The 19,240-nt window shown below is 32.8% G+C and overlaps 1 protein-coding gene across 1 annotated transcript; it reads right to left on the bottom strand.

Annotated features, from left to right (window-relative positions):
* Nucleotides 1-10,526: 10,526 nt before the first annotated feature.
* Nucleotides 10,527-14,938, bottom strand: LOC115990180 (G-type lectin S-receptor-like serine/threonine-protein kinase CES101). The gene is made up of 6 exons (XM_031114031.1): nucleotides 13,843-14,938; nucleotides 11,915-12,126; nucleotides 11,486-11,703; nucleotides 11,147-11,377; nucleotides 10,918-11,068; nucleotides 10,527-10,838 (listed from the first exon to the last, which is right to left on the bottom strand). The coding sequence occupies exons 1-6, from the start codon at nucleotides 14,936-14,938 to the stop codon at nucleotides 10,527-10,529; spliced, it is 2,220 nt and encodes a 739-aa protein (XP_030969891.1).
* Between the last annotated feature and the right edge of the window lie 4,302 nt (nucleotides 14,939-19,240).

Consider the following 19,240-nt stretch of genomic DNA (forward strand, 5'->3'; position numbering starts at 1 on the left):
TTTGGCTGTTTTGCAGGTCTAAGAAATTCTCAAACTTTTTCGAGTTGGCCAGGTTTGTGTTGGAACAAGACAAAAATCCTGAGATGTTTGTGTCAATCACATGGACAATTTGGTCTCGCCGGAACCAGCTTCGCACCAGCAACAAATCCTTTCCGTTAGCCCAGGTTGTCCCTTCAGCTAGGCAGATGCTCCATGAGTTTAAAGAGGCAAATGCAACAGCAACGTTGCAGTCTCTCCCTCCTCAACGGTCTCAGCCTAAATGGGAGCCTCCTCCTCCATCGCTCATCAAAATCAACTTTGACGGTGCGTTATTCAAAGATACAGAGGAAGCAGGATTGGGAGTTGTTGTACGTGATTCTCATGGAAAAGTACTCGCTTCCCTGGCAGAAAAGATCAAGCAGCCATCATCATCTGACGAAGTTGAAGCTCTTGCAGCTGTTCGAGCTATCGCCCTTGCTATGGACCTCAATCTACCCTCTTTTATTGTCGAGGGAGACTCTGAGGTGGTTATTTCAGCCTTAAGGAAAAAAGAGGACTCTTTCTCTTCTTTTGGCCATTTGATTTCTTCTGTTAAGCAATTTTTAGTTTATTGTAATTGCATTTCCTTTTCTCATACCCGTAGATCGGGGAACTCAGTTGCTCATTCTTTAGCCAAATTTGCAAAAACTATTGATGGTGTTTTAGTGTGGATGGAGGATGTTCCACCACTAGTTTTTGATGTACTTTTAGCTGACTTTGGCTAATTTCTTTATTAATACGATGAAGATGAATTCTCAAAAAAAAAAAAAAAACACAATTTTGAAATTATTTGGGAATGTTTTGTTTAAAATAAAATTTTAAGAGAACAATCAAGTTAGCCTAGTAAATCCTTTTTAAAAAATAAAAAATAAAAAAAAGATTGTAGATGTAAAACATGACTTAGAATAAGGCGAGGTTCTCAAAAAATTCAAATTGGTGCTAGTTTAAATAATTACTAATGTATAGCCTCGTGCATATGCATGGATACAATTAAAAACAATCACAATTATACAGTTCAAATTATATTCTTTTTTTAGAAGAGGTTTAAAGTATACATAATATTAATTTCCACTTTTTTTTAACTATACATTTCTAAAATATGTAATGGTTTCTCATTATATATATATATATATATATATATATAAAATTTAGAATTTAATTGGTTTTAGATTCTTTGATTTTTGCACTCAATAATTTACTTGCCATAAAAATTAAAATCTTAGATGGACATGTGACAGAAAATTAGACTCAAATTAAAATCCAATTTAGAATCTAATTGGATTTGGACTCTTCAATTTTTACCTTTAATAATTCACTTGGTACAAAATTTAAAATTAAATAGGATTAAATGAGACATATGGCGCAAAATTGAAAATTTAATTAAATTTTCTATGAGATTTGGCTATTAATAGATTGGTCAAATATTAGTAAGATCAGCATGTAATGAGCATAAAAGAGAAAGATATTAAAATGTAGTTGGAAATCTAAAAAGAAATTAAAAAAGAAGAAGAAGAAGAAGAAGAAAAATTTCATTCAAGATCCGATCCCGTAGTTTCAGGGTATGACAAATTAAATATTATTAATTCATGAGAGTCTAAAAAGTAACAAAACTATATGATTTGTTACTTATAAAACTACCTTCTTCTTTTTTTTTTTTTTTTTTGAATCTTTAAAAGTATACTATGATTATACCCAAAAAAAAAAAAAAAAAAAAAAAAACTGTACTATGATTTAGCCTGTTACCATTAAAATTTATAGGTTTAATTTATTGCTTTTGAAATTATATGATTTATTTTGTTACACTATTTCTACCTTTTATTAAAATAATTTTTTTTGTTAAACAATAATTATAAGTTTAGATTCTTTAGAACGAGAGTTAAGAGGGAAAAAGAAAAGGCTAAATAGAAGCGAAGGATACCTCAAGGTCCTCAACAGGTGAGAATAATGCCTGTTAGATCTTTACATAGATTCAACGCCATCATAGCCTCCTTTGGTCTTGAAAAATTGACATTCAGAGTGGTTACAATTACATTGGATTGTAGTAGCCGTAGGAGAGGGGGAGAGAGCCTTGGTGTGACTGGTGAATCCGATTTTGAAGAGACTAAGGCTGCATTTGGTTTGATGTAAATCAAATTTTGAGTGTAAAATGAATGCAAGGGAAAATGAATTCCCGTAAGGAAATTAAAATCTGGACGTTTGGGTGTGTAATGGAAAATAGTCCGAAAAACGATTTTCAGTGTTTGGTAACATTCTAAAAATGCTATTTTCCTACAAAATTTTCACATTTTCTCAGCCATTTTCACAACTTCCAAACAAATTTTATATCAGAAAATCCACCCCCACCCACACACTAGCATCCACGGAAAATCCACCACTATCCACACAAAACCCACTACCACACAACACAGAAACCACCAAAACGCCACCACCCACACCACCACCACAACAACAACAAAAAAATCAGAGATCAAAGAAAGAAAGCAGATTGGCGAAGAGATCGACCCAGAGGAGGAGATAGATTGGCGAGTGGCAAACTACGAGATCGGCCCAAGAAGAGGAGATGATCTGACCCAAAGGAGGATGAGGTGATCTAGAGGGCGATGATGATGGACTTTAGGTGGCGGCGACAATCAGACCTAGTTCAAAAATCAAAACAAAAATGAAAACTGAGAACTCGATGAAAGAGTGATTGCAAATTTAGGGAAAGGGAGAGGGACATCAAGAAAGAGAGAGATCGGTTATGGGTGGGTGTGTCATGGGCGACGAGACCGGTCAAGCGGCGGCAGGCTTCATGCAGCGCGATCTTGGCAGGACAATCTCGGCGGTGCGAACTCGACAGCGCGATCTCGCTGGCGAGTCTAGGGTTGGGGCGCGATCTAGCTCACTCTCTCTTCTCTCTCTCTCTCTCTCTCTCTCTCTCTCTCTCTCTCTCTCTCTCTCTTTGCGTGTCTGTGAGTCCAGAAATGATTTGAAGGTAAAACAGAAGAGTAATTCATTTTACGGGTCAAAGGGGCTTATTTTACAGTCAAATGAAATGCTTTTCCGGAAAATTCTATTTTCCATGCACAACCAAACACAAGGAAAGGTGTAAAAGGATTTCCTGAAATGGTTTGAAGCCAAAACAAATTCAGCCTAACTCATTTTTTTGATAACAAAGAGAGACTAACTCATAGTACATGGTGGCGTGTGGGTAATTTAAGGTTTATCAAAAAAAAAAAAAAAAAAAACTCAAAGCACATGGGCTAACTTATCTTCACATTTATTGAAGGTATACTTTGACTAAAAAAATATTTATTTTTGAGAGAGTTTCATCCTATGACATCGACTCTTAATAATAACTTTTTTATTATCAAACTAAAATACCAATCGGTTTTTAGTATAATGCTAGAGATTGAAACTTTTTTACAATTTTTTTTTTTAATAATCTATTGATATAGTGAGTAAAAAATTGATATTAATGATGGCAACAAATAATTTAAGCGTGCCATTAAATCTTCCATTTTTACCGGGTTAGGAAACAAATCAAAATCATCTATCTCACACTCTTTGTTCCACCCCATGCTCCATTAATCAAAATAAGCCACATGTTTCTTAATTCCTAATTTTAAGCTATTTTATTCAACTTACTTGAAATAAATTAGAAAGAAAAAACCCAGCGCATATTCTTCCCAAACCCTCTCACCACCAACCTTTGCCCAATGCTAATGTCATTGACATGAGTTCACTGGCGCCGTCAACTCTAGTCACAATCACTAGGTCCAAACAGATCTAAATTCAATTTGAATGCCCACAACCACCACCATCATTGTTGACTTTGCCTTGTCCCTTAATCACTCCCAGACCACCTCCTCTTACTTCTCATCTTTTTGTACGCCCCCAAGGAGCACAACCTAAACTCAAAGAAGATTTTGATTAGGTAAATAGAACATGATGTTGCTGCTGGTCCCAGGCCCTTATTCTTCTTAATTTTGATTTGAATGTTTGAAATTTCTAACTACGTTTATTCTTCTTAAGAAATATATTAGTTGGAAACCTTCTTCATGATGATTCAAAATTTTGAAATTTTGGAGTTGAACCATTGGGGAAGAATATAAGCGGGGAAGAATATAATCATCAGTATAAGAATAAGGGACCAAGACAAAGTCAACAATGACATGGTGGTGGGTATTCAAATTGATTGCAATTCTTCCTGAACTTGGTGGCAATACAGTGGCTATGATTGGAGTTGATAGTGTCGGCAAACTTATGTCAGTGGCGTTTGGCGGAGGTTGGTGGTGGGAGGTTTGGGGACGAATATGTGCTGGGTTTTTTCTTTCTTATTTATTTTAGGAAAAAAAAAAAAAACTTAAAATTAGAAATTAAGAGACATGTGGCTTATTTTGATTTGTGGAGCATGGGGTGGAATAGAAAATGTGAGACAGATGATTTGGACTCATAAGGAAACATACAGTAAAGAAGAAGGTAACATAAACAATTAATCTGACATGGAGTTGGCTGGTCATGTCACGTTAAACTAGTAGCAATATACGCGTATTTTAATGGCACGATCTATGTAGTAAACTAGTAATCCAAACAAGGCAGGTTTACAAGACTATTATTAAATGAGTAATGTAATTAAAGCATACGACGCATGCTCATCAATTGATACTGAGTTATTTATTTATTCATTTATGAGTAATGCTGTACTCACAAACTGTTTTATAATATTTTTACAAACTATTTTTTTTTTTTTAAAAAAAACAAACATACACATAAGGGAAAGAGAAATGAGTTCTAAAAAGAAATGCTTACTAGCTCTAATCTGGGTCACTACTAATATTACATTTTTACTTACCAATAATTATTTGAAAAATGCTTAAACCATATTAGCAATTTGTAAAAATGTTATAAAATAGTTTGTAGACATAACATTACTCTTTATTTATTTATTTTTTGGAGAGAATTGAAGCTGAGTTAAGTTAGCTAGTATGGTCTTCTCAAAACAAGATTTTTTTTTTTTTTTGAATAATGCTAGAAATACAAACTATTTTACAAAAAAATTTATAATTGTTTATGTGGTGAGTGATTATTGGTAAATGAAAAAGTGATATTAATAGTGGGTTTAGATGAAAACCAATAAGAGGTTTGACCACATCAATATTTTGTAAAAATGTTGTAAAATAGTTTCTAACTGTAACATTACTATTTTTTTTAGAGGAAAAAAAAAGTTAGCTAGTATGAGATTTGATTTTTGAGAGATGCTACGTCTACAACATTTTTACAACAAATCATAGGTGGTTAGTCGTTATTGGTTTAAATTTCAAACTAACGTTAAGATTAATTTTTTGCCCCAACAATAACAACTAGTAATAACTTGCGACTTAGGATTTGTTGTAAAAATGTTGTAGACATATCATTTCTCTTGATTTTTATTTGATTTGGAGGGTTTTATGGGATTTGCCAGCTATAGTATTTGAATTTTGAGTTGATTTTCCTTATTTATATTTCATATTAGTAATTTTATTCTATTCTATTCCTCCTTCATTAGCATTTCATTTAGACAAAATTAACAAACAAGGGCGTGGTCAATGACCACATTGTTCTTTCGTCTCCAAAAGCAAATCCATTTATTCTCTCTTCTTCACGAAGAACCTAATCTTTGCTATCTCTTATTAACAGGGGCGGAGCCACATAGTGGCTTGGGGGGGCCCCAGCCCCTGCAATTTTTTTTTTTTTTTTTCATTAGAGTAGGTAGAAAAAAAAAATTGGGCCCCCCCAATATTGGACAGCCGGCCCCCCCATGGCCCACTCTTAACTATTTTCCCAAGCCCAGCTCAAATATTCTCCCAAGCCCGGATTTAGTTTTAGGCCTTATCACCTTATGTACTCCAAATAAAACAAGTTGGCCCGCTCAAGTTCAAACACAAAAAACAAAACTTCACTTTCTCTTCATCTCATAAAATCCACCCACTGACCCACAGAATCCCTTTCTTTACTTTTGTTTTGTCTTCTTTGATACACTTTCATTTCCACTGATACCGTTGCCTACCTACCAGCCCCCAAAACTCTAGTCCTCTGTACTCACAGTTCGAAAAAAGAAAACAAAAAATCATGACCAATTTTTTCTTTCTTCATCAGCTTTAGTTTTGGAACTTGGTGACTAGTGAGTTTTCTTCTCTTTCTTAAGCATTAGACATTCATCTCTTTTTAGTGTCTTTTTTTTATTTTATTAACTATTTACACCTAAATATTCACATGCTCTTTATATTTTCATAGATTTTTAGAGAAATACATGATTGAAGGCATGGGGAGATTGTTTGTGATGAGTCTTGAAGGGAAGATCTAAAGTTGCAGGCAGTCAGGCAGAGGCAGTAGGCATTGCCACACGGGTGACCCATCTTTGCACTTTGTGAAGACAAAGTTTCTAAGGTAAAATTGTTTTGATTTATTACCTATTTTTGATTAGTTAGATATCATATGGCTGTGGATGTGGCTGTGGGTGTTGTTAAATTGTTTGGTTTATGTTGTGTACCAATACTTGTGTGTTTAATTTTTGTTTTTGTTTGAGGGCTTATTATTAATTAAAGTCGTATTAAAAATGGATTGTATGTTTAAATTATAGTGGAAATTTTGTTTTTTCTTGAGTATGAATAACATCCATATAACTAAGTAAAAATTTCTAATTAAAATTTTTATTTTTTAAACTTCTTTTCAGGTTAATTTTTGAGTCATATTCTTAAAGTTAAAAGAATTATGAGCAAACGAAAAACAATTGATGCATTTTTTAAGAAAAAAGATGTTAGCAATTCAAAAATTAGGACACCTGTGGCTGTAGAAACAAATGTTGATACTTTAATGCCTGATGAACACCCTAACCCCTCCAAATGTTCAAGAATTCAATCTGAAGAGATAGATCGTGATCCAGGATCACATAAACAAATATGTGAATTCTCTATCAACAAACAAGATGAAATTCAACGAGCTTATCTCAAAGAAGGTCCATATCAACCTAAAAATATAGACTATTCATACAACGATGATACTCATCGTCGTTGATTTCAACCTTCATGGTTCGAATCGGCCCCCCCATGTAAAAATTCCTGACTGCACCCCTGCTTATTAAGGTAATCAAGTAGATGGTCTCAATTCCAGGGATGTCAAGTGTTTGTACTAGGCATTTTGAGGAATTTTATATCTTTTTTTTTTTTTTTGTTGTATATTGTATTTGGGATTAGAAACAATTGAAAAGGGATGAGTTGATTGAAAAAACTTGCAGATATAGTTGTTTCAATCATAATTCTAAAGGCAAAATGATCAAGAGTTGAAAATCATAATAGTATGCTAATTAGTAATTATGAGTTCTTAGAACTTGCATTTGATTTCGATGTATCAATAATTAAAAATTATGCTGAGTTGGAGTTAAACGAAATAGTTAACATGCTGCTGTTGATTTTGAATATATATTTTTTTCTTTCCTCGGCTAGAAGGATAAAAAAGACATCAGCTGGATCAAAAAACATCCCCATTCACTCTTGAGATTTTGACCCATCAAGGGCTTGTACCATGGGTTGGACTTGGATCACATTTCTTGTGAGTCTTTTAGTCTCATCTGCTCATTTACGAGTAGCCGGCTATTTTTCGGCCTCTTGTCACCCATGAAAAAACTGGGTCAGTGGGCTCTTTTCTTGAGGATCGTTCACTATAGATTTGGGTCACAAGGCCCTTTAGGATCTTCCATGTTTCCGACCTATGATGTTAAATGCTTTCCTTATTATATTTGTATAAAAAATATTTTTATTTTCGACAATATTGTAATATTTTAATTGGCAATAATTGTTGTTTATTGCGCCAAAAGTTCTTATCATACGGATAATAAAATAACTGAAATAAAAATTTCTTTAGTCCCATAACATCAAAATTTTCAAATTTGTATTTAGAGAATATTACATTTTTAGCCCTTTAATTTAGGGAGTTTAACAAACTAAACTCTATAATTTCAAAAGTAACAAATTAAACCTTAAAAATTTTAAAAGTAATAAATTAAATATTGAGATTTTAAAAAGTAGTAAATTAAACTTGAAGGCATTATATTTGGAGTTTAATATAGGCTAAAAGTTTAATTTGTTACTCTTTGAAATCTTAAAATCTAATTGGTTACTTTCACAATTATAAGGATTTTTTTGGTTACTTTTTCAAAACTCATGGTTTAATTTTTTAATTAGTTTTAAAACTTATAGAGTTTATAATGAAAAAAACATATTTTTATTTATAATCCTGAAATGTTTTTCTTTTATTTGTATAATTAGATATAGATATTTTTTTGTAATTTTCTTTAGAAATAAAACCAAAATTTAAAAAAAATACTAAATATATAAAAATTAAATAATTGACTTTTGACAATATCTTATGAAATTATATTAAGTTCATAGAAAGATATCATTAAATTATATTGAGTTACTATAAGTATGAATTGTATCGAGTCCAAAGTGACACAACAAGACTTCCCCCAACAATATCCTTCCTTTAAAGGATGGAGGGGGTATATAGCGAAAGAAGCGTTGAAGGGTTCATCTTGAGTTACTGAAGAGTTGTCCAACATCATTGGTGATCGAATCAGAGAGGTTTTTACCGCTTTCTATTCTCCTTAGCACTCTCAAAGGAATCATCTTACTGCAACAAAGTGAGCTTAGGAATGAATTTGATGGAAATTTAGATATTTGTTTGCTTTGGAAGATTCTTCTTTCCTCTTAGGTGAAAGAGGGCAAAAATTTGTGGGAAAAAAAATTCCAAAGGGAGAAAGAATTCTAAAGGGAGAGAAGATTTTGTCCACCAAGCGGGACAAAGTGCAACTCCTACGCAATTGGAGGTTTTCACTTATCTCTTGGTATCTAGCCTACCAAGCCAATACGCAAAGGGTCGAAGTATGGAGCGTGCAAAGTTGATCTTGCACTTGTTGTGCGACCTGTTGGTCCAAAGCAATATATTGCTCAAAGTGACCTACCTAGAAACTGAGCTTGGGCTAGCCAATTTCGTATGACCTATGTTGATGCCCATTTTTGTGACACATTTTCTATAAGCCCAATTCAACCAAGCTCAACTGCCTTGTGGATCAAATTCATGTATTTTATTATATTTTATCCTTTTAAAGCATGGCTCAGGCCCATGCAACATATGGGAGAAATTGAGGAAATGTGGTTTGGAGGGTATGAGTTGGTTTCTTTTGAACCTTTTGTATAAGCCCAGCCCATGCATGCTACAAGTGGGTAAGGGATATTGGTAGCACCTTTGGCTTATGGAGGAGGTCTTGTACCTGAAATTTTCAACTCAAAGAGCTTTAAAACTCTGGCTGTCTGTGACCCAAAGTTTCTATCCTAAACCATTTTTGCCTTTAAAACGTAGTTTGCACTCATTAGCTAACTCCAATTACTAGGCCTCACTTAGGTGAGTATTCCAACAATCCAAAATAGTTGACAAAAGGCAGCCAATTAGAGCAAGCCCTTTTATTTCCCAAATCATGTTAAAAGCATGCCAAATTCTTCCTTAAACAAAAGCAACCCAAGCCAAGACACCAAATTAGTGTCATGGGTGATAAAAGCTTCTTCTACTACAAAAAAAACTAGTCATTAGCAATACCCTAAACTCAATATAAAACTCTTTCTTTAGCTCAAAAATCAGCCTACCACGTTTTATCCATAGAGCTGAAACTTTAGAGCAAAAACCTATTTACCTAGCTAATATTCACACAATTTTGAAGCTTGGTGGTGGAAATATAGGTACAGAGGAACCTTCCCTCTCTTCCTCACAACTTCTCTCAATTTCTAGATTGTGACTATGAATCAAAGTATTGAATATTGTTTTAGATTGTATCAAAGACCAAATCAATGTAATATTTGGTTTTTATCAAAGAGATGTACAATTTCAATTTCAAATCATGAAGAACATTGACGTATCTTTTCAATTCTCTTACTTTCTTATTTTTCATATTAAAATAAGTGGTGACTCCATTGTAAAACCCTTTGCCTAAGAGGGATAATAACATCAATGGAATCCCCATTGTCTCTTAAGAGGCAGTAAACACAACTCCAACCCATTCGCGTGGGCTAAGTGCCAAAACCCAGTAGAAAAAGTTTTGGGCAGGAGGCCTAGTCTTTCACACCAGTTAGCTTAACTGGGAAAGTCTCTTATCGTTGAATAAGAGATTTATAGTTCAATTCCTGCCTATATAGCAAAAATCAATTGATGTCTTGGCCTGAAGATGAAGAACAATTATTATGGAGTGAATGCCAAATTTTTGAAATACTATCTTATTTATAATTTTTTTTTAATCTCAAAAACTAAATTAGTAAACTCGTACAAGCATCAATATTCTTCACATTAGATACGGTAAGAAGATAGATAAAACAAATCAGGTAATAGGCATATGACATTTTAAAAAATTCTAGTAAATCGTTAAACACGTTGATACAGGCTTGTCTTGTGAATTAGGTAGGCATGTGTCTAATAATACATTCACACATAACTAGAATATTTTATCTCGCTTCCATCACTGAAATTGTGACATTATTTAAGGAGCAATTTTCTGACTCAATTATAGAATCCCTTAGCTCTCCTACAACTGTGTTGATAAAAAATGCAGGTTGTTTTGGAGGAGAGAGTTGAAGGGTTTCATTTGAAAGCATAGAAACAACATCTAGCATGGTAGGTCTATCTGTTGCTTGGTCTTGTACACATAAGAGACTGACATGGATACATCTCAATACTTCAGATATAGGACATGATTCATCTAGTATTGCAAGGTCTATTAGCTCTAGACCCTTACCTTCATTCCATAATTGCCATGCCTGATACAAGCAATTGTATACACAACATTAACTATAAAGTTCAAAATTCCATGTATAAGTTGTTAAGTGAGAAACTTACATATCCTATAAGGTTGAGTAGATCATGAGATTGATAGCGACTATTATTTTTCTTGCCACACACAATTTCTAATAATAGGACTCCAAAGCTGAATACATCAGTTTTGATTGAAATGACGCCATTCATTGCATACTCCGGGGACATATAACCGCTGATATAACATTGACCAATAAACTTAGTGTATGAAAAAGCGCGCGCACACACACACACACACAAATAAAATACTTACTACGTTCCGACAACTCTATTTGTGTTTTCCTCTGATCCTTTCAACCCAAATATTCTAGCCATACCAAAATCAGATATTTTTGGATTCAACTCCTCATCAAGCAAAATGTTGCTTGCTTTTAAGTCTCGATGAATTACTCTTAGTCTTGAATATTTGTGGAGATAAACAAGTCCTTGAGCAATGCCTTCAATGATGTTGAAGCGTTTTTTCCAATTTAATAAATACTTTTTAGTAGAATCTGACTCAAAATAGAAAATAATGTAATGGAAATGATAAGTATTGATTGACTCATAAGAAGAAAAAAATCATGTAAGCAAAATTTCGAAGCAATGAACATATGACCTATCAAAGAGAAAGAAGTCTAAGCTTTTGTTGGGCATATACTCATAGATTAATATTTTTTCTTCTTCTTGAACACAAAACCCAAAAAGCCTTACGAGATTAGTGTGTTGGAGTTTGGCAATGAGAACAGCTTCATTCTTGAACTCTACCAATCCCTGTCCAGAATTTCTTGAAAGTCTCTTTATTGCTATTTCTTGCCCATTAGATAATTTACCCTGAAAGTATATTGCGTTAGTAATATTTTACACAATATCTTTATTCAGTCTTTGCTAACATTATTTAATTTAATTTTCTGTCAAGATTCTATTGAGCCATTGAGCTCAGTTCAAGAGTTAATTTATTGATTGGATGAGTTGGATTAGCTAGGCTAGGTCTTATTTTCAACTTTCCTACAAAAATATAGAGAGAGAGATGTCAAGAACTAACCTTATAAACTAGTCCAAAACCACCCTCTCCTAACTTATTTTCACTTGAGAAATTACTTGTAGCAACAGGAATGCTTTCAAAGCTGAAGATTTGCAACTCATGATTTGCTTGCCCATCTTTATTTTGTTTATGTACCTTTTCAAATACAGTGGTAGGTCTTGCATTACCTCCAAGTTCTTGTATTAGCATATTTTGTTTCTTTTGTCTCTTTCCTGATTAACAAACATGCAAAATATAACTTGAAAATTTGTTGCTTTCATTAGTAGTATAGCTGAAACATTTATATTTGGAAAATCAATTACCTTTTGCTTTGGCTTTTTTGCATGCATAGCATATGAAGCACAAGGTGATAATAAATCCCCCAACTGGCACGATAATAGGCCATATCCACCACCTGTTTGCCTTGTAATCAACTGCTGCTTCAAGGAGAAACAATTTTTTAATGTTCTACTAGCAACAATATTTCTTTTCATTTTCTCTTTCTTATCATTACTATTCTTTGAGATACATGAACCACTTGTGCTTTAGAAATCAAACTAAGACCGATAAAATTTATCGCTTTGGCTTTGAGCTATAGGGGCTACAAATCTTTTGATGGGGTTAGGACCCTTTGTTCATAGTTTAAACTATTGATAACTTCAACCATTGAAACTCTTATTCAAATACATACTTAAAAACTCTAATTCCATAATAAGAAACTATATGGATCCTTCTATGACAGTTCTTTGTCAGAAGAATTTGTGTTATAAGAGTTTGAACAACATTAAATAAATTTTTTTGCATAATACTAATCGGATTTGTTCTTTTGTTCGTTTTATCACAACCCACTAGAGATAAAGCTTATGGCAATTATTCAACTAGTTAAGAAATCAATAATGCGTATTTATCTATTTTTACCATGTCGTCAACAAAATAATCCGTTAATTTAGTTGTATACATCAAGCAACCAAATTATCAATCCTATTAATACAAATTAAAGCCATGCATATATGAAATGTTCCTACTTTGTATAGAACATAGTAAAGTAGGTATTTATTTATAGATCTCTCGCTTATTGTATGAAATAAAAAATACTCTAAAAAATACATGTTTTCTATAATTAACAATTCTCACTTAGCTAAAGTCATAAGAGGGATGAAGGGGATATGTGACAGAGAATTAAGAACCGCAAATAGAAAAGCACTAAAACACATCAATCCAAAGTAGAGTTGTCACCACCACACACACTTAGTGCAACGGTTGCTCCACAAGTATAAGTACTTGTGGGGTGTGGGGGACGAGGGCCGTGATTTAAGCCTTTAGGAGGGAGCTTCGCATGCATATACACTAAGATTAGACTAGAGTAGAATTTCTATCTTGTTTTTTTTTTAAGAAAAAAATGTGGAGTTGTCAGAAATAAAAAAATTCATCAAGCCAAAGCAAGGCTAGCTACAAAAAATAAAAAACATGAATTGAATTAGGAATGTGCAAAAGGAGTAATAATAGAAAAGAAGGGGGAGAAGAAAAGTTAAAAATAGGGAAAGGAAGGGTTGGAGGAACTGTAATGGTAAGTAGGGTATTAATAATGGAAGAAGAAGAGCCTAAAAGTGAGAGAAAGGCTTGGAGAAAGGATAATGGTTAGATAAGAAATGATGTGGAGAAAAAGAGAGTGAAACAAGGAAGAGTAATGATTATGTAAAATTATATGAATGGATTGGTATAATTGCTTATGGTTTGATTTGTAAAGCTAGCAACTCAATAGTTTCCAATATTAAATAATTGGATTCGTAAAGATAATATTTTATTATTTCTTTGCATTTAATAATGTTTAAATGAAATTTTTTTTTTTTTTTTTGGGATAAAAAGGCGCAACAAGAGTTCGCAAAATTAAATGCAATACTTTTATTAGTATAGATTAATGTGATAAATTGAGCATGAGGTAGACTTACGAAGAAGCATGTATACTCTCCGTGCACCAGTAGGATGAACTGAAAAAGACGAGTCTGAGCCCCAAATTTCACAGCCAGCATCTTCATCCTCATTTGTAGATGCGTAAGCAAGACAAGAACAATTGTTCAAGCACTTGGCCTCACAATCCCTAACGGACAGGATGTCACTTTCATTAAACTTGAATCCATGTCTACTTTTGTACAAGAACCCATCGGAATAAGTATTATATTGAACAATAATCCTGCACTGAGGAAGCTTTTGCTCCGCACATCCTTCAGTTCCGTAATAAGGATCACAGCGGACTAGAGTTCCGCTGGAACCATTAAGGTTTCCCAAGTAATCTATAGTTAACCGTTGGGATGTTGTGATGTCTTTTCCCATAGAGTAAGTGAAGTATGTTTCATTCTCATTCGATACATAGTCAAAATTGGAGAGCCAATTTGGTAAGTTGAAATGGCTGTTGTTCAAAGCCTGACTAGTCCAATAGTTGTTCCCATGCCATAAGATGACTAATCGATCTGTATGTTTAGGATCCATGCCAAAGGTGAAGTCCCCTACCTTAGGTACCATAGAGCCGCTCCATGATCTTAGAGACCAAATATGTCCTGTTTTACGATTAACTCCAAGTTTCATTCCTGGCAGAAGTATGTCAGTAGGATAATCAAAGCTTTGCCACAATTGTCGCCCTGTACTCTGTTCACGCAGTACAAAATTACCATTTTCAAGTAGAGCAGCAGCAGTATCATTACTTGCTTGTCCAGAATATAACACAATAGAAAGCCCCCCATTGTATGAAATTTTCAAATTCCCGTAACCGTCAATAGTAAGACTTCCAGAATTGTTAAAGATTGGAGTGTCTCGATTGGCAATCCACACCACATTCTCATGTAGGGGTGCACGGTTGTCATTGTACCATATGCCTAAATAGTAATTGTTACGTACAAGGGGGAAGAATCCCAATCTAAAGTTTCCTTGACCTGAAACTAATTCAGTGATTTCATGTCCTTGCACTAATGTGTCTTGCTGGGAAGATGGCTCCAGGAAGAGTAGCAGACATAATAAACCGAGGATAAGTTTTTGAACTTTGCTTACCATGGTAGTCGTTGATTTTTTTTTTGTGAGCTATGGTAGAGGAAGGGATCAAATCATAAAGTGCAAATATGGTAGAACAAGCTCTTATGCAACCCCCTAAATTGAACAATAAATTCTATCAACACAAAATCCCGGGCTAAACTCCAATAACAATACAAATCTATTCGTCAAAACCCATTTAAAATATCTCAGAATTTGCAAAATTATATTATTTTAATAATAATTGTTTAAATCAACACAGTTTTGAAATTATTTATGAATATACAACATTTATTTTTTTAAATTGTGTTTTGAAAACGTGATTCTTATGAAGGGATCAGATCACATTTAAGTGCAAATATGGTACAACAATCTCTTATGCAACCACCTAAATTGAACAATAAAGTCTATCAACACAATGACAGTACAAATTTATTCATCAAAACCCATTTAAAATAACTCATAATATGTCTCATTAATTCACATTTACTTGGAGAAGCCAAAACTTTGAGTGAAGTAAAAATAAAAATGAAAGAAGTATGAAGTATCAATAATTCAACAATTTCACGGTTACAAAGTTTTAACAGATTTGCAAGTGATCATACAGAAACTAGCAAACTAGCTACTATGCATAACTCATATTCTTTTCTAGAATATAGAGGCACATGAACACTTGTTCTTTAAAAGCATATCCTAAGTAATCTACTAAGAGACGATCAGCACACTTAAAGTCTAAAAAATTAAAATAAACTTTAAAATTATGCATATATGTAATTTTGAATTGCAGCAATTAGAAACGTTTCAAAGAGGTTAAAATTGCGTTCTTCGTAAAATTTGCAAAATAGTATTATTTTAATAATATAATTGTTTAAATCAACAAAGTTTTGAAATTATTTGCAAATTTATATTATTATTATTATTTTTTATTTTTTTTTGTTTTTGTTTTGAAAACATGATTTTAAGTGCACAATCAAGTTAGCGTAAATTCTATTTTAAAAAACATATTTTGTTAATGTAATTATGTTTCCAAAATTTGATTTAGAAAAAAGGATAAATTCTTTAAAAAATTCAAATTTAAGCCAAGTTAAATTATTATAGGTCAAATATTAGTCAAATCAACATGAAATGAGCATAAAAGAGAAATATTTTAAAAAGTAGTTGGAAATCTAAAAAGAAAAAAAAGAAAGAAGAGAAATTTCATTTAAGACCCTATAATTTCAGTATATGACAAAATAAATCTTATAAGTTTAAAAGTAACAAATTAAATATTATAAGTTTTTTTGGTTAACTAAATGTTATAAGTTATAATTATAATTAACAAAAATGAATCCATGAGATTCTAAAAAGTAACAGAACTATATGATTTGTTATTTTTGAAACTATACTATGATTTAGCTTGTTACTATCTAAAATTGAAGGGTTTAATTTATTGCTTTTGAAATTATATGATTTTTTTTTACACACTATTTCTACCTTTTACTCAAAGAAAAGAATTGTTAGAAAACAAGGCAAAATATGAAGCAAAGGATAACCTCAACAGGTGAGATCAATAGTATCGTGCTTGTCAGATCTTTGCGCACATTCAACACCGTCAAAGCCAGTTAGCCACGTCAGTCAATCCGTTTAATTCCTCTGCAATTTTCAAGTTAAAGATCAACCATACTATTAGTTTATAATAAAAAAAAATAATAAACAGAGTGAAGAAAAGATTTTTTTTTTTTTTAGTTGAGATTCAGTTTGGTTACAATTACATTGGATTATATTGTAGCAGAAGTGAGACCCTTGAGGAAGTGTAGGAGAGGGAGAGAGAGCCTTGGTGTGACTTGGTGAATCTGATCTTGAAGAGAGACTAACTCATGCCTCATGGGCTAATTCTCATCTTCATATTTATAGAGAAGAGATGCTCTGACTAAGGATTCTCTCAACACGGAGAAGTCCTTATTTGTTTGCATATATGGGATAGCTCGCCAAACGCGTCATTAGATGTGCCCTTTTTACCGGGAAAAGGAAACATATATAATACCGAAGAAGAAGAAAGAAAGAAGAAAAGGTTCATAGCATGATAAACAATTATTCTGATATGGAGTTGGCTGGTCAAGTCATGTTAAACTAGTAGCAATATACGCGTATTTCAAGAAGAATCTATGAAGTAAATCTAGACAGGACAAAGTTTACAAGACTATTAAAGCATATGCGCATGCTCAGATATTGACAATGACATTTAACCAAAAAAAAAAAAAAAAAGATATTGACGATGACATTTAACCCAAAAAAAAAAAAAAAAAATATTAGGGGTGTGCAAAAAACCGACGAACCGAACAAACTGACCGAATCGTTGCCAAATTTTCGGTTTGGTTTCGGTTCGGTTCGGTTTCGGTTTCATTTTTTAAAAACCGAAATTTTCAGTTTTGGTTTCGGTGTTGGATTTTTTCATCCGAAACCGAACCGAACCGACCGAATATATATATATTTATGTAACTCTATTACGTATCTGATTAGTGGCTTAGTGGTATGCTATGTTGTAGTTTTGCTAGTGATCCCAGGTTCGAGCCTTCGCGTGGGGGCTTGTGTTTTTTTGCTATTTAATTTTTTAAAACCCTAGGGCATGAGATAAAGACGGAAATACCCCTCGCCTCTTTTATTCTTTTCTTTTCTTTTCTTAAGTTCAGCCGCCCCCTTCCTCAACTCTTTCTCTCAAATTTTTTTTCTGTCTTTCAAAGAGTTCAGCCCTCAGCCCCTCCTCTTCTCTCATCGCTCCATGCCTCCACATGCCGCCTCCACACATCGGCCTTCCTGCACCAACCTCCACGGCCTCCACACGCTGGTCTCCACACGCTGGGCTCCCAACGCCGGCTAATCTTTTCATATTCACGGTGACCCCCTCTCTCTCTTTAATTTCTCCATAGTTTCCTCTCTCTTTTTTATATTCTGCCATTTTGGGTTTGTTTAATATTGAATCAATGCTATTTTTTTCAATTTTTATGTGCAAAGAAAGTTAGGGTTTTGAAAAAACCCATGTGCTTGGTTGTTTATTTTTTCAATTTCTTCTCTCTTTTTTATATTCTGGGTTTGTATTTTTTCTTTGTTTGCTTTCTTAGAAAATAAATGTTAAGGAACCGAAACCGACCGAAAAACCAACCGAAACTGAAACAAACCGAAACCGACAGTTTTTCAACTATTTCGATCGGTTTCGGATGAGACTTCTAAAAACCGAAAATTTCGGTTTCGGTTGGCTAGATAAAAAAAAAACCGACCAAACCGAACCGATTACAGCCCTAAAAAATATTGACAATGATTGATTAATTCCATTAGGGCTTGTTTGGATTGAGAGCGGAAAGATGAGGAGTGGAGGAGAGGAGGAGAGTAAAATAAAATTGGTTGAAAATAAATTAATTTTAAGCCAACGTTACTCTACTCTATTTTACTCTGCTTTATTCATCCTTCCTCCCCTTCAATCCAAACAGGTCATTAGTTTTTTTATTTATTTTTTATTTTATTTTTAGGAATTCCATTAGTTGATTTTCCTTATTGGGTTTTACTAAAGTATGAATTAAGGACATACATTAATAAACCATTTTAGAAAACTATTTATGAAAAAAATAAAAATGTGACTAATTTATTTTTTTATAGTTTTGTCAATTTTGATTAATTCAATAGTATTGATGATGATTGATGAATTCCATTAGGTTTATTTATTTATTTATTATTATTTTTTATTTATGAATTCTATTAGTTGATTTTCCTTATTGGGTTTTACTAAAGTATGCACTAAGGACATACATTAGTAAATCATTTTAGGAAACTATTTATAGAAAAATAAAAATGTGACTAATTTTTTTTTTTTTTTTTTTATAGTTTTCTCAATTTTTCATAAAAAGTTTCCCAAAATAAATTATTAATCTATGTCTTAAGAGCATATATTTCATAAAAAAATATATAAAAAAAAATTGTCAAAAATTTATTTGCTTTATCATTTTCCTAAAAAATGTTTCTAAAAATAGTTCTTAAACTAATGCTTTAGGCATACATTAACATTTTCCTATTTATAATTCTTATTAGTAAATAATATTCTATTCCTAATTAGCATTTCATTAATCTATATCTATATATTACTAAAAGTTGAAGCGTAACGTTTAATACTGCTGTTCTCACATTGTGTCACATCAATTGCCACGTTATTTTTTTAATATTTTTTTTATAAATATAATTTGTCTTACAATTTTAAAATGGTTTTTTACAATTTTCAGTTCTATAAATGTAGCCCACTACTTATTTATTCACTTCCACTATCATCCTATAATAAATCCAGCCCACTGCTTATTTATT

This window comes from Quercus lobata, chromosome 5 (genome assembly GCF_001633185.2).
Source record: "Quercus lobata isolate SW786 chromosome 5, ValleyOak3.0 Primary Assembly, whole genome shotgun sequence".
NCBI lineage: Eukaryota > Viridiplantae > Streptophyta > Magnoliopsida > Fagales > Fagaceae > Quercus > Quercus lobata.

What these genes read in the sequence shown, in the direction of transcription:
- LOC115990180 (XM_031114031.1), bottom strand. Translation starts at nt 14,938, where the DNA reads ATGGTAAGCAAAGTTCAAAAACTTATCCTCGGTTTATTATGTCTGCTA. An exon ending in GAGAGTATACATGCTTCTTC is followed by an intron (nt 12,127 to 13,842) that starts GTAAGTCTACCT and finishes TTTGTTAATCAG; the next exon opens with GAAAGAGACAAAAGAAACAA. An exon ending in TACTCAACCTTATAGGATAT is followed by an intron (nt 10,839 to 10,917) that starts GTAAGTTTCTCA and finishes TGCTTGTATCAG; the next exon opens with GCATGGCAATTATGGAATGA.